The 15,983-nt window shown below is 45.2% G+C and overlaps 2 protein-coding genes across 2 annotated transcripts in view; both read right to left on the minus strand.

Moving 5' to 3' along the window:
- Positions 1 to 15,983, minus strand: part of echs1 (enoyl CoA hydratase, short chain, 1, mitochondrial) — a 418,160-nt gene that overhangs the window by 297,163 nt on the left and 105,014 nt on the right. The window lies entirely within an intron of this gene.
- On the minus strand, positions 466 to 4,482 carry LOC308152564 (urokinase-type plasminogen activator-like; the record flags this gene model as incomplete). Its single annotated transcript, XM_080525567.1, has 9 exons — positions 466 to 660; positions 1,388 to 1,536; positions 1,636 to 1,776; positions 1,929 to 2,077; positions 2,258 to 2,432; positions 2,853 to 2,950; positions 3,832 to 3,988; positions 4,154 to 4,214; positions 4,426 to 4,482. The coding sequence occupies 9 exons, from the start codon at positions 4,480 to 4,482 to the stop codon at positions 466 to 468; spliced, it is 1,182 nt and encodes a 393-aa protein (XP_080381693.1).

Genomic DNA, 15,983 nt, shown 5'->3' on the forward strand with positions numbered 1-15,983 from the left:
AAAACAAAATCACTATTAAATCAATATTAAACATGGATACACTGCTTCGAACATCAGTTGTTTTTGCCAAACTGCACACACCAATTAATAAATATGAAACATGATGAAATAACTTGATAAATATGTGATTTAAAGATTGTCTCCTGTAAATAAATATGTTAAATATAGATAAATATAATATATATATATATAAACTTAAAAAGGCAAAAATAACCCAATACACTTAATCATGATGATCTGATCTATAAGTCTGTAAGCTCTTCTCTAAAACAAAGCACAATATTACATTACAATGGCCTCACATATACTGTCTGTCTGTCTGTCTGTCTGTCTGTCTGTCTGTCCTATCCTGTTTGCATTAAAGCTGAAACTGGCTGCATTCAGGCTAAGCATGGTGTGTCAGGTACAGTAGCTGCCTGTGGAAAGGAGGTTTCTCTGACCCCCCTACTCTCTCCTCCCTGGGGATCATTTCTGGGGATACATGACCCCTGTTGTGTAGGCGGGGAGCCCTGTGTTCTCTGAGATCCAGTTGTTGTAGTTGGTGACGCGCGTGTACACCCCTGGCTTGTACTTCCGAGCACAGCCGTCCCCCCAGCTCACCACCCCAAACAGGAAGCGACGCCCTGACACATCACACACCAGAGGTCCTCCAGAGTCCCCCTGCAGGTGGAAGGAGAGAAGCGTCAATACACATGCATGCACATGCACACACATTTGAATACTTTATTTGGTTCCACAAATTATATTATACAAACAGGGAATCAAATATTTCGGGGCTAAGCAGCACTGAACACTTAAGGATACACATAACACCTCCTTCTCCACACGGCCAAGCTGCCAATAATAGCTGAGACAGAGCAACATTTGGCAACCTGTTTGGCCTTTCTTTTAGTCATTGCAGCAATTCTCAGACCCCTCATGGTGCATTTATATACATGGCCCAGACTTCCAAATACAAGTATGCTGAATTTGCACTTGTACCCAAAGCTGGTTATCGTACCAAGTAGAGGTTGGTATTTGATATACTTGTCCTGGAAAGTCTGGTCCATGTACAGGTCAAAGGGGCAGCCTACTTCTACAATCAGCACCTCCTTGTGGCTGGTGTCAACAAAGACAACATCAGGTGTATTTGGGATGTTGGAAAAAACATCATTGGCAAAACCAAACCACTCTGGTAACACACACACACACACACACACACACACACACACACACACACACACACACACACTCACACACACACACACACACACACACACACACTCACACACAAACACACCCACACACACACACACACACACACACACACACACAAACACACACACACACAAACACACACACAAACACACACATCCACACCCCCACCCATCCACACACACACACACACCTGGCAGGCGTCCGTTTTCCAGATAGGACTCCCAGCGCAGAACATGTTGTCTGTGATGAGGTCGCCGTAGTAACGTTTGCTCTCGCAGACTTTCTGGGAGATCAGGGCCACGTCTGCCTTCTTAATGATCTGGGAGTAGCGCCACGCTCCTGTGTGTGTGTGAGGGGGGGGGGCAGAATGAGTGTTTTGTCTAGGAATAAGTGTCAATAAGGGGGTCAAGGGATGAGGTTAAAGGTTAGAGGTCGTACCCCACGTCTCCTTGCCGTATCCTGCGATGCTACAGACGGTCCCGGGGGGCAGCATGGTGGTGGGGGGGGGCAGACACACGGTCCGCACGTGATCTGTCCGCACAGCACACTCACCGTCTTTGCTCCTGATCTTTAGCAGGGCTGCGAAACACACACATATCATGAATACACACACACACATATCATGAATATAAGAACACTGTCAGTCCAGCTCTCTACTTATGAACACATACCACACTCTAGACATGCACGTGCACACACACACACACACACACACACACACACACACCTACCTATGTCGTTGTCATAGTTTCCATCAGTGTTGGTGAAGTCCTGGTGTAGAATCAGCTGCTTCACACTGAACCTCATCTCTGTGCTGTCCGTCTCGTTGATGGAGCTCTTCCCCAGATACACAGATATTCTATCTATGAAGGTGTCAGGACTGAAAGAAAGAGACCAGATGCTCACATTAATACACACACACACACACACACATACACAGAACACAAGAGCAGTTGAACACATACCTAAAACACAGCAATCATTACAATATACACACATTCACAAGAGTGTGTGTGTGTGTGTGTGTGTGTGCACGAGCGAGTGTGTGTGTGTGTCTCACCCGTCAGGAAAGCAGTGTGCAGCGGTGAGGACCCAGCACGGTGCTATGAGGGAGCCTCCACACACGAAACTTTTCTTCTTGAAGATGGCTGCTGTCGACGGCTGAGCCTTGATAGAGGAGAACGCACCACCCACGATCTTAAAACGCTTCTCCGCCTTCTCTCCGCATGTCAATTCTATAAAAAAAAACATACACAAACTCAGATAACTGAGCTTCAAGACAATAGGGCCCCTCGCCCACAATCTTAAACTGATGCTCTGTCTATTCTCTCTGCCTATGAACTCTTATTTACGTGCGTGCGAGATATGACACAAATCTGACGCCATAGTGGATGGGTGGATGGGAACGAAACGCCTCGGGGAACTCACCTGTGTCCACGGATGGAGAGAGAGGAGGCCTCGAAGTAGGTCTAGTAGTAGTAGTAGGTCTAGTAGTAGTAGTAGGTCTAGTAGTAGTAGTAGGTCTAGTAGTAGTAGGAGTAGTAGCAGTAGTGGTAGAATCTAAAAAAACAGTGATGAGAATGTTAGAAACTGTACTACAGTAGAATGGAGGAGACAGCTTTCACTGTGTTTTGTGTGTCAGCAGCAGGACTCACCAGTCTCTGTCTCACAGAGGGGAATCTCACAAAACTGTCTGGAGATCCTCCTCCCTATCCTGACACGACACCACGGCTGCAGGCTCCGGTCAGGGTTTCTGAAAACACAATCAATCAATAAGTCATTCAGTCAATCAGTCATTCAGTCAATCAGTCAAACAATGTACATCTTCATATGACACTTGTGTTAACATAAAGGCTTAACATCAACCTGATCCTATTCCAATCGCCCCCTGCTCCGTCCCCCCAACACGGACACACACACACACACACACACACAGTGATTGTGTGTATATTGTAATGATTGCTGTGTTTTAGGTACACAGCAACCAGACTAGATCGAGCAACAACGGAGGTTCCTTTAATCAAGACAATACTCCTTTTTTTAAAGTTATTTTTTCTGAGTGGGGCAGTCCCACTCATATTTTTCATTTTATTTGACAGATGCAGTGAAGATTTAGACAGGAAGGATGGGTGAGAGAGAGAGAGGAGGGATGACATGCAGGATATGTCCGCGGCCGGAATCGACCGTGGACCCTGCGGTTACATGGTCAGCGCTTAACCCGCTACGCCACCTAAGCGCCCCTTAATCAAGACAATATTAACACTAATCTGTAACACTGAAACATTCCCACGGATATGACTCAGGAGAGGATGTAGAGACTGGTATCGGAAGTATTGTAGTACTATTATCAGCACCGATGACCACACACACAAACTTCCCCAAACTGCAGATCATCTTTGTGTCAGCAAACTAAAATGCTAAACTAAGAACAAGACACTGGCGTAGACTGCAATGTCTACTGAGAGCCAAGAGACTGGTTGCAATTCAGGCTGAAGGGTTGATAGTCGCAGTGGGGAGACCCCAGAGAGAGAGAGAGAGAGAGAGAGAGAGAGAGAGAGAGAGAGAGAGAGAGAGAGAGAGAGAGAGAGAGAGAGAGAGAGAGAGAGAGAGAGAGAGAGATTCTGTGTACAGTACCTGCAGTAGTTGTGATGGCCTAGTCCCTGTGAGCGAGCCTGAGAGTCGATACGGTCAAACTTGTCCCACAACAGACACCTGCGGCCGTACCAGGTCACTGACACGGACCCCCTGTAGTCTTTCCCATCTCCAACCAGACACACTTTGGCTGACCGCACTACAGGAACACACACACACATACACAACATCAACACAAGTGCATCTGGGGTAGGGGCAAGGGATTCCATTTGGAATTCAGCAAGATTATATGTACAGCGTATGGAATGATAGGTCTATGTATCAGAGCCTCGTGAGTGAACTGACTAGAGATGAACAGACTCACATGTGTGTGGTTCCTTAGGAGGCGATAACAATCCTGTCTTGGTGCCACTCCTCAGAGAGACCTGAGAGAAACAGAGAGACAGAGGGACAGAGGGATAGACAGACAGAGGGATAGAGAGACAGAGGGATAGAGAGACAGAGAGACAGAGGGATAGAGAGACAGAGGGATAGAGAGACAGAGAGATAGAGAGACAGAGAGACAGTGAGACTGTGATAAACTAAATTAAGAAACAGGGAAGTACTATCCAAACTCATTTCCTCTTTTCTGCTTACCGCTTCAACACTGGAGAGCATGGTCACCGCTAGTGATAGAATGAGTAACAGGTTCATGTCCACAACTGGTTACTCTGCTCCTTATATGGGGGGGGGGTCTCTTTCCTTGTAGGCCTTCTGCAAAAGTAAAATCAGTTTACAGAAGTGAGAAATGCAACCAATATGCTTTCCTCAGCACTCCAAATCAAAACATCCTATTCCCTTATTCTGAGTTTCTAATCCTTCTGATCCTCTGAACCTCCACATGCGTCAAGACCCTCTTTCTCTCATGAAACTTCAATTCAAATTCAATGCAATTCAATTGAAACAATGCCCCACGCAGTGTAGACGGGTCCACTGTGGCGAACAAAAACAGTCATCAAATAGACAGATTGTAATTTACACTGACAAAGCTGCTGAATGACTGAGGAGGTGTTGTTCACTAGTTTGAAGGGTGAGAGGTCCGGGGGGGGGGGGGGGGGGGCATACCTATCACAACACACACACACACACACACACATCCCAGAATAGACACATGACATGTGACTAACAGGCAGAGACATGGGGTGCACAGTATCTGTGTGTGTGTGTGTGTGTGTGTGTGTGTGTGTGTGTGTGTGTGTGTGTGTGTGTGTGTGTGTGTGTGTGTGTGTGTTGTACGTGAGAACACAAAGTCCTGGCCTAAACAAAGCAAAAGCTGAGTGAAAACCTCAAGGCATCATTCTATGCATAATGACAGTGAAGTATGTGCTCCCTAAGTCAGGGTGACCCATCCCTCATAACGGGATCAGCACCTACTGTACATGTCTCCCACCACCGCAGCAGTACAGAGTACTAGTGGTCAGGACAGACAACATCAACACAGTTCTTCATATCTATTGTATATGAACACACAGCATCATATCTGTCTGCACATGATAACGCTGTATCCCAATACACACTATATCATATCTGGACTGCGTGTGCACACACTCGTTATATCTGTGTGTCTTGTGAGATTACAGTATGAATGAATCTCTCTGACTCCCACTGTAACTCTGTCACCTGAGGTCCTTGTCTTCATATAATCAAAGCATCTGACTAAATTAGATTTTGAGTGTAATGTCAGCACCTGGGAGGCACTGCTGCTGTAGAACTGTCTCAAAGAGAGAACAAAAACTCAAACAATTCGAAACAACATGCAGTGTTGTATAGAGATATGGTTGAATGGAACGCCCTACCATGTCATATCTCAAAAACCCTGAATAAAATCAGTTTGAAAAAAAACAAGCGAAGCAACACATCATTATGCACTAGATGTGTGTAGTTACCACTGTATTTTTGTTATTTATTGTTGTGTGCGGATGGTTCTTCTTTGTTAAGTCTTTTGTGCTGCTCACCAAAAACTGAGGCCGTGAGCATTGCAGACTTTTATTTTGTTTACTTTTTTTTGCTGTTATGTATGTTTGATGTTATATCGTCTTTGTTATATGTTTTGTGTGGACCCCAGGAAGAGTAGCTGATGCAATGGTGATATCAAATAATAAATCAAATCAAATCTAATCTAATCAAATCAAATCAAATCAAAGCATGAACCCTGCTTACCTCCTAATCAGGTTTCAGATCTCAGAGGTTGTCTCTGGTATTCTCTCTGTCTGGTTCTGCTGAGAGCTGATGTCCCCTAGACGTCTGTGCTTGTCGGCTCTGTTCTGTTCTGGAGTCGTAGGTCTGGAGGGTCCTGCAGGAGAATTCTTCTTTGTCGCTTTCTTTCTCTGTGTGTTACGTTGTCATACGGCGTATCTCTGTCTCTGCTGTATTGTTCCTCTGCAGCTCAGTCACTGTGTTTCTGTGTGGCCCTCGCCTCTCTGGTCTTCCTTTATAAGTCAACTAGCAGAGGGGTGGGAGGGGCTTTATGAATGATTGACAGGTACGTCTTATGACATTTTCCGTAAAGTGTCAGTAACAGCAAATGAAATATTCTAAGAATGCAGACCAAATGAGTCACGCCTCTTATTTACAGCTGTGGTGGTGGTTCGCAGGAAGAAGTAATCCTAATATAGGAATCAGAAATGACGAAATGACATTCAGATTTGTGAGAATTTCGCCACTAACTTGCACACATTACAGACATTGTTGTGGTTTCAGAAACATTTCCTATGAAGCCATCTCTCATACTCACCCTAGGCCGAGCTTACAAGTAGTCTGACGCAACTGATCTTATGAAATCAAAACATGCTGTTTGTGATTAAGAGTGTCAGTAGAGTAGAACCATGTAGGTTGGGGATCTTTTTTCGGATTTCATATATCCAATGATTATGAATAATAATGAGAATGATTAATCAATAGCGCTATAAAAATCATAATAATGTTCTAAAAAATAATCTAAGGCAATCATTTTCACTCTGAGTGTACCTGGGGGAATTCTTCTATTCTATCATAATAAAAGGTATGTGACCTCATCATTTACACCGGATGAGCTCATTAGAAGAATATGTAGAAAGATATGTTATATTGCCATCACCCACTCACCCTCACCTTCTCTCACCCCTCACAACTTCACCCTGTCCCTCACCCCTCTCACCTTCTCTCACCCCTCACAAATACAACCCATCCCTCACACCTCACGCCTCCTCTCTCATCCCTCACATCCTCTCCGACTCCTCTGTGTTAGTAACTCAACGAGGTCACTGGAGCACTGGTGACAAGATATGCCCTGCACTGATACTGGGGGAGAGACTTTGATAAAACACACCTAACATGCGTCAGTGTGAGACAATGAGACACTATGTACATGCACATGCACACACACACATACACACAACACACACACACACACACACACACACACACACACACACACACACACACACACACACACACACACAACACACACACACACACACAACACACACACAACACACGCACACACACACACACACACACACACACACACACACACAACACAACACACACACACACACACAAGTTGTGTTGTAACACCAGTTCTAAGGAATTCCATTGGTCCTGACAGACTGACTACAGGTTTGTAGGGTCTCACTTAAATGATTTATACCTGCTTTGAGGTGGAAATGGGCTCATTCACTCACACTGTCTCAAATCCCTCCCACACTCCCCCTGCCTTAGCACACAGTGATGGTCAGATCTGACCACAGCCCAATACAGACAGACACCACAGATATCCCTGCCCTGGATTGATCGTTTGATAAAACACACACCACACTGCAAGTTGCAGGCCTAATGTGAGTCAGTGTGTGACAGACACTGTGTACATGCAGGCACGCAGACACGGTTTTACCCTTAGTTTACTCCATCACTGCTGCTTCCCACGCACAACTCTGTCTCAGTTCCCGTGCCAACAGAAGGGAGCATGCAAACATACACACACACACTCACACTCACAAACACACACACTCTGACAGCACAAAAGTCATTTTGTACCCTTATATGGAATAGCTGAAATCTGTTTTGAAGTTCCGAGGAAAGCAGAAATCCAAGTGATATTTCCGCTGTTTCAGTGGTCTGTGATTCCCCTAAAACACACCTCCAGGTGATGCAAAAAAGAGAAGTAAAATGTGTCATCATCTTCTCAGTGAAATTCTTACATTTTACGTTGACATTTTTGGCATTTAGCAGACGCCTTATTCCAAAGTGACTTCCACTCGATACATTTGACTAAGCAAGTGAATCATCAATCATTTACATCAATGATTACATTATCGCTTGTTCTCACACACCGTGAGAAGTTCTCACAAATGATGCTACAATGTCATAGATGATTTACCACGTTGTGACAGCCTGCCCACAGGGCTTATAACACCATCATTCATAGATCAACTACACCACTGGTATGTACACCACTTGAGTGATGTATTGTCATGTGTAACAATAGACGTACTGTAGATGCTCACAGGCTGCTTGGAGGAGTGGCTGAAAGTGAAATAACAGACACACACTATGCACATACACTATGCATACAGCATAAGAAGCGGCTCTGGCAGGACGCATCACAGTGTGGTTTGGCAACCTGACTGCCCAGGACTGAAGACGCTTACAGAGGACAGTGAAGACTGCAGCCAAAATAATCAACACAGAACTGCCACAATTAAATAACATCTACCACACCTGCTGTATAAAGAAAGCTCAAAACATCATTAAATACACCAGCCACCCTGCCTATGCACTATTCACACTCCTCCCATCCCGAAAATGCTATAGAAGTATCAACTCACACACCACCCGCCTCAGAAATAGTTTCTTCCCACAGGCAGTTAGGTTGCTGAACAGCTGAACCATGCACACTGCACTTGGCACTTTACACCCTGCACTAAGCACTGTATTATACTGTATTGTTGTTTTGCTTGTATTGTGTTGTGGACTATGTTTGTTTGTGTGTGATACTACCGAGAGACGAGGCTGAAGAATGTCATTGTATTAATACATATGATATGACAATAAACTTGAACTTGAACATAGATAAATGAATAGTGAAAAAAAAGGAATGATCTCAAAACAAATTTCCAACACAAATGTCCAACAAGTTGTACAGTACTGTTTATACAACAGTTAGTTCCGACCAAGTAATTTGATTGGACAAGAGGCATTCCATGAGTTACGATATACAGTATAACAGCACTGGGACTTTTAACTAGATGTATCACTCCGCCGCACAGGTGTTCTAAATGACCGTTAATTAGATTACATTGTAGAGCGGACCTGCGCCATCGTACCGCTGTTCTAACCTCCGGACATTTGTCAGTGTGAGTTCAAGAGGCGCGTCTGATTCAATTGCTTGTGCTAGAATAGACTGTGTACTACTCGATACCTCACCGTATTCATTGTTAGAGAGTTGACTCATGTTGATATTTGACTATAATGTGCACACTAGAAAACGATGGAGCAGCGTGCTGTCTGATGTCAACTGGTCTGACTCTGAATCAGTGGCGGCTGGTGCACATTTTTTTGGGTGGGGCACAGCAGTGTGGCGGGGGGTCTTCTTTCGCGCGCGCAACGCGCGCGTTTTTTTTCCCGCGTGCACGATTTTTTCCCCGCGTGCACGCGCATAAAACACGCACTGGCGTTACAACCATTGTATAATTTCAACTTTCACCCTTAAAATGACCGTGTGGCCATGGAGAAGTTACCCTGTCAACTACAGACACTGAGGTGGAAGAGTGACCGGTCTATGGACGTCGGTACGGTCCAATACCCAGTGTCAGACAAGGAGGAAGTCTAGTCAACAAGGCTAGTACACCGCTAGTGCATGCTGCCCACCGGGGCCGGGGTTCGTATCCCGGCTCGCCAGATCCAGATATGGCCGAGGCACACGGGAAGCGGCATATTGGCCGGCCGCTTCCGAGGGGGGTATAGGAGTATTTCTGGACTAGGATCCGTCGCGCAACACCGCCCCCTGGGTGCCGGAATAACGGTACTGGGCTCGAGGAGCCAGTCAGCCTAGTCTGCCTGGCGCCCTCCTCTGGGACTGCCGGCCACGGGGTCGTGCGGCGGATCCCATGCAATAGGCAGGGGATAATTGGATGCTAAGTTGGGTTAAATTGGCTACCAAATTGGGTGAAAAAGGGATAAAATATGAAAAAAAAAAAAAAAAAAGGCTAGTACAGGCCTCACAGCTACACTCAGGTTAATAAAGGTAGCAGATGAATATGTGTACTATGTGTCTGTGTGACATGGCTACATCAATGAGCAGAGATGAATGCTGCAGTCAGTAGTACAGTACTATCTATTTCATAGACACATGATGGATGATGATGGAGAGTGATGGTGGTCAACACATCACAGCAGGTCAACACATTCAATGATGTATCACAACCAGACCATGTCAGAAACACAACCAGACCATGTCTGTATCACAACCAGACCATGTCAGAAACACAACCAGACCATGTCAGAAACACAACCAGACCATGTCAGAAACACAACCAGACCATGTCAGAAACACAACCAGACCATATCTGTATCACAACCAGACCATGTCAGAAACACAACCAGACCATGTCAGAAACACAACCAGACCATATCTGTAACACAACCAGACCATGTCAGAAACACAACCAGACCATGTCAGAAACACAACCAGACCATGTCAGAAACACAACCAGACCATGTCTGTAACACAACCAGACCATGTCAGAAACACAACAATGCATCAGCTGAGTTAAAGAAAACCAACTCTTACCTTTGATGACAGAACATGAGCCGTGTTTACCCGTACCTCCGCCTTGCCCCGCGCATATTGCTATGAATAGTTCGAACATAGGTGCTTGCACGTTAGGTGCGAGGCTGCTTGGTTAACCCATTAGCGGGAACATTATTAGTTGCACAAAATAGGCTGATTTAATTGACCATGAACATCAGAGACAGACATTACGAATGTTCATTTAAAATACTCCGGAAGCCCGGAAGTCCGGAAAACCGGAAGTCGGGAGTCCTCAGCATAATGCATTGTCTGCAATACAACCGGAGATTTCTTGGCCAGGGCGCACAAATGTGCGTCCTGGCCAAGAAATAGAGACAGCCAATTGGAGCGCTGCTACAGCTCACGTGTAAGCCAAAAGTATTCGTCCTGGCATAGACTTGCATTGACACGGCGCCCCGCGTTCTCCCCCTACGTATTTTAACAGTGAGTTTTACACACACACACACACACACACACACAGATAAAAATGTTTATTGTATTGGAGGATTTTTAATGAATGCTGATAGGCGCCGACAGAATATCAGCCGCATTTTGTGAATAAACAATGTTTATTTAAAAAAAAAACTTTTACAAATCGCAACTGAAGGTGGAAGTGAAGGTGGGGGCGGCGCCCCAGCGCCCTCTATCGGCCAGCCGCCACTGCTCTGAATCACATTCACACATGCCACCAAAGCGACTGTCAACCGAGTCATATTTCACTGGTTGCACAATACATGGAAATGTACAAATAAATGTACACGATACAAAGTAGCTAGTTTGTGTTCAGGTTACTAGGCAACAGTCCAGTTGAACAGTCCCGTTGGGGAACTATTTTTTCTTGACGGAGCCAAAATAAATGATTAAATAAACAAACAAATAATAATCTGTTGTCACTTATTACTGTTAATTAATAAATTGCGCTGTAGAACTGTTGTATAAAAGCAATATCACACTCGAGGTCGTGTTTTATACTGAATATCAGCATGGCTGTGATTGTCTTCGGTACTCGGCCTGGCGGCCTCGTACCTATGACCGAATCACAGCCGTGCTGATATTCAGTATAACACACTCCCTCTCGTGTGATATTGCTTAAATATCAAAGCCTGCCATTTCATCTCAGACTCCCAGGAGATTAACAGCCAAGGATGGGGTCATTTGACCCTGTGAGTAACAAAGAAAAGTTGTATCTTTGCACTCAATAACATTTCAGGACCCTCCTTTCATGACTTTTCCTAGATATGTGTGTTTAACCACCCAGTATCCGTACATTTTATAAATCACATCAGGATAATCTAGCTATTTTGCAGTTTTTCTGTGTAGGAGGCAGGCTAATTTACAAGACGGCCAACTAGTGGTTGCTGTGTGTAAATACCAGCTTTCCATTGTAAATACTATGTCGTTTGACCCCCGCGGGTCTTATTTAAGCAATATCACAGGAGAGGGAGTGTGTTCTACTGAATATCAGCACGGCTGTGATTCGGTCGTAGGTACCGAAGATAATCACAGCCGTGCTGATATTCAGTATAACAGCACGACCTCGAGTGTGATATTGCTTTTATACAACAGTTCTACAGCGCAATTTATTAGTTAACGGTAATAAGCGACAACAGATTATGATTTGTTTGTTTATTTAATTATAAAAATAAAATGAAAATAGTTCGTTGTACACTAATCTCGTTCTCGTGTTTGGTCAGGGCTCCATGGATCCCAGCTGGGTCTCCAGCCGGTCGAATCGATCGTTGGAGTTTGTCTCTGCTATATTAAAATAGCGTTTAAGTGTAGAGAGCGCGTGCCACTGTGAGAGCGCTCTCTGAGGTCTCGTCGCCGTCCATCGGCACAGCCAATGCATCTTTGCCTTTGCGCGTACGGCTAGCCATTGTGGACAGGACCAAACAGGCCAATAAACGTTCAACTGAAGTAGCCCAGCATCAGATTTCGTAGCACAAATACAAATGTTTGCCTGGTATTTGAAAATAGCAAATGTGTCAATAGCAATACAGTCAATTAACGTCAACAAATAAAATCTGCTGCACAATGTGCGCATATATACAGTATATATATATAATAAACGCCTTAAGAGTGTTTGTCCAGCACCACTGTCTGTGTGGTTGAAGACGCTATTGAAAGTGATGACAGAATATTTTGTAAAATATGTAATTTGTCAAAAAACACTGATTTAGAATGAATCCTAATCACATGACCACTTCTCCTCAGAGGAAGGATACACTATTCACAGCACTCGTCTGCTGTAACATGCGTTGTACTCGGGTGATGCAGTGTTTCCCATACAGTCCAATTTGTCGACAGTCTCATTACGAACCAAACGTATTTTAAGCACATTCTCCAGCACTGCTTGTGGAAAGTGTTCAAAAAGGTTTGTGGAAAGGATAAAGTCCAATGCACACGGGATGCGATTTTGTCGCACCGCCGAATTCGATTCCATTGTTTTGAATGAGACCCAATGAGACAATGCATACGGCGTGCGTGCGATGCGATATTGTCGCACGACAACATTCGATTCTCCATTCACATTCATTCATTCATTCATTGGTGTGAATTGAGAATCGAATGTTGTCGTGCGACAAAATCGCACGCCGTGTGCATTGGCCTTAAGGCTTTGGTCCACCTTTCACCAGCTGCTGTCACAAATCCATCATTTGGAACGGGCACCTTCGTCAAAGCCCTGCCATGTGATTCTGAATCCCACGGTAAAACCCTAAACCGCTGTTAAATTTAGGGACAGTTTGACGGTATCAACAACTGGAACCCGCCCAACCCTAATGTCCACATGTTTTTAAATAATAAAATAATTTTAAATGAAGATCAAATATCCACATGTTTAATTATGTTACAATGAAGATCAAATGTCTACTCAGTCATGTCAAAGTCAAATACACAGGGGGCCAAAATAAAAACAATGGTACAAGTGGAGGGCCGGGCTGGTTCAATGTTTATTAAAACTCGCAATTATTGCACATATTGAACCAATACCAATAACACAGCCTATATTGCACTTAACATTAATCATTAAATTAGCCTAAGTAAAACATAAATAAAATCAGTTGCAATATTTTCTCAAGGCTCTTTCAGTAATAAATTGAAAACGTTTTTTTTTTCCTTCTTTTTTTTAACAGGTAAACAGCAAAATGTAATTTTCCTTCAAAGCTCAATGGCAAGATAAATGCAAAAATGAAACAGCATGCATTAAAAGCAAATCAGTGTGCTGCTCTGATCCTCACCAATGACTGTCTTTTATAATAAAATTAGAAAAGTTAGTGCAAACTTGCTGACATACTCGGCGTTTCATTAGAGCAAAAGGCAGGGCTCGACATTGTGACTGTTTTGGTCGCATTTGCGAGTGAATATATTTCTGTGCGACTTGGAAATACATTCAATAGCACCAGTGCGACTAAAAGACTGCTGAACTACTGAATGCGCAGTGTACATACAACTCTTCTACCTTCTGTAGCCTTTGTTCTGTGTTCATATTCTTGTATTTGTCTTTCTGTGCGTCTGTGTGTTTCGTTGATGTTTCATAGTGCCTTCTTAAGTTATATTCTCTCATAACAGACACGATGTCTCCACACACAAGACACATAGGCTTTCCTTTTACTTCGGTGAACATGTATTCTGCCTCCCACCTGTCTTGAAACCCCCTGTTTTCAGCGTCTACCTTTCTTTTTGCCATTTTGGGGGCGAGGGAGATGAAAATTGACGGTGATGTTTAGGCCTCCACTGTGACTGTGCTGCTGCTGCTCATGACGAGTACTGAAGTGAAGAGAAGACGCGGGATCGCGCTCGCTCGCGGGCACTCGGTACGCGCCACTCGCAGTGCATCTTGGGACTTGTAGTATTATGGTGCTGCGGGCACATAATACTGCGGGCCGGTTTTAATAGTAATTAAATATCATCCCGCGGGCAAGAGAGAACTCATTCACGGGCCTGATCTGGCCCGCGGGCCTTGACTTTGACACATGTGCACTAGATAATGCGAGGGAGCAGCAAGGGTTGCGAAACCATGAACAAACCGCCTGTAATAGCTGCTAAAACCTAAAAAGGAGCGAAGTTCTGAGATGTGTTTTGGTGGGGCCCAGTTGGCAACTGCACTAATCTTATCTGGGTCTGTGGCCACCCCATCCTTGGAGATCACATGACCAAGATACTTCACCTCGCTCTCCTCCCTTTCACGGCACAGTGGGGAAATTGCTTTCACATCACTTCACGTCATAATGAGATCAATTATTTCATGGGGTGAATGTTTCTCAGCTCTGGCTGAGGCGAGTCTTCGTTGCAAAGTCGGCGCTGAGTTTACGCATCACATCTCCGTGGCTCTGACCTACCAGCTCCTGACACGCAGCCCCAAAGTTCTCTTTGACGAACGTGGCGAAGGGGGTGGGAGCCCGGGGCGTGGAGGGGGTGAGCAGGACCAGCCGACCGGTGCAGAGGGAACAGACAAACCTCTCTGTGTCCAGAGACTTGGAGTGGCGCCCGATCGTGTTCTCGCAGCGCTTGCACTGGTACTTGAATTTGTAGTTGATGTCGTAGCTGTGGCAGCGGGTGACCATGGGCAGCTCGGGGTGGGCCAGCGTGGCCTTGCGTGCGTAGATCTTCCAGAAGGGTCCATGGCCATCCCTCACGCCGTTTGTCAGCCAGGTGGCAGCGTGGCACATCTCATGCACCAGTGTGTCCCGCAGCTGGTCTGCAGAGTCGCAGACCTTCACTGACAGGTCTATCCGGGCGTATCGGTTACCGCCCCCTCGCTCCTGGCCTGTGACGCAGTACCCAGCTGTCTTCCTCAACTTCTTATTCCAAGTGAGTGACATGTTTGTAGGGAGCTTGCTGTCAAAGATACTTGTATTGTATAGCTGGTAGAGTTTGCTGGTCAGGTCCTCTTTGGTCTGCTTGAAGTTGCGACTGTAGCTGGACAGAGACTGGAGGAAGCAGCCCGGGGTCTTACACACTACAACTCTGGAAATGGGGATGGGTCTGGGCTCTGTCTGGGAGATTTTGGGTCTGGTGACGGGGGTCTTCGCTGGGGTCTTATAAAACCACAACATCATCCAGATACAGCAACAAGGACTGGAAGTGCTGGGATCCAAACATCCTCTCCATCAGCCGTTGGAAAGTGCTTGGGGCGTTACAGAGGCCGAATGGCATTCTGTTAAATTCGAACAGGCCAAAGGGTGTGCAAAATGCAGTCTTCATCTTGTCTTGTTCAGTCACTGGTACTTGATTATACCCACTCGCCAGGTCCATAGTGCTGAACCAGCGGGACCCAGACAAGGCATCCAATGACTCCTCAATGCGAGGTAAAGGAAAGGCATCCTTCCGTGTTCTGCTGTTCAGTTGGCGATAGTCTACACGATGCAAGGGGGCAGCAAGGGTT

This window comes from Nansenia antarctica, assembly GCF_963989245.1.
Source record: "Nansenia antarctica genome assembly, chromosome: 1".
NCBI lineage: Eukaryota > Metazoa > Chordata > Actinopteri > Argentiniformes > Microstomatidae > Nansenia > Nansenia antarctica.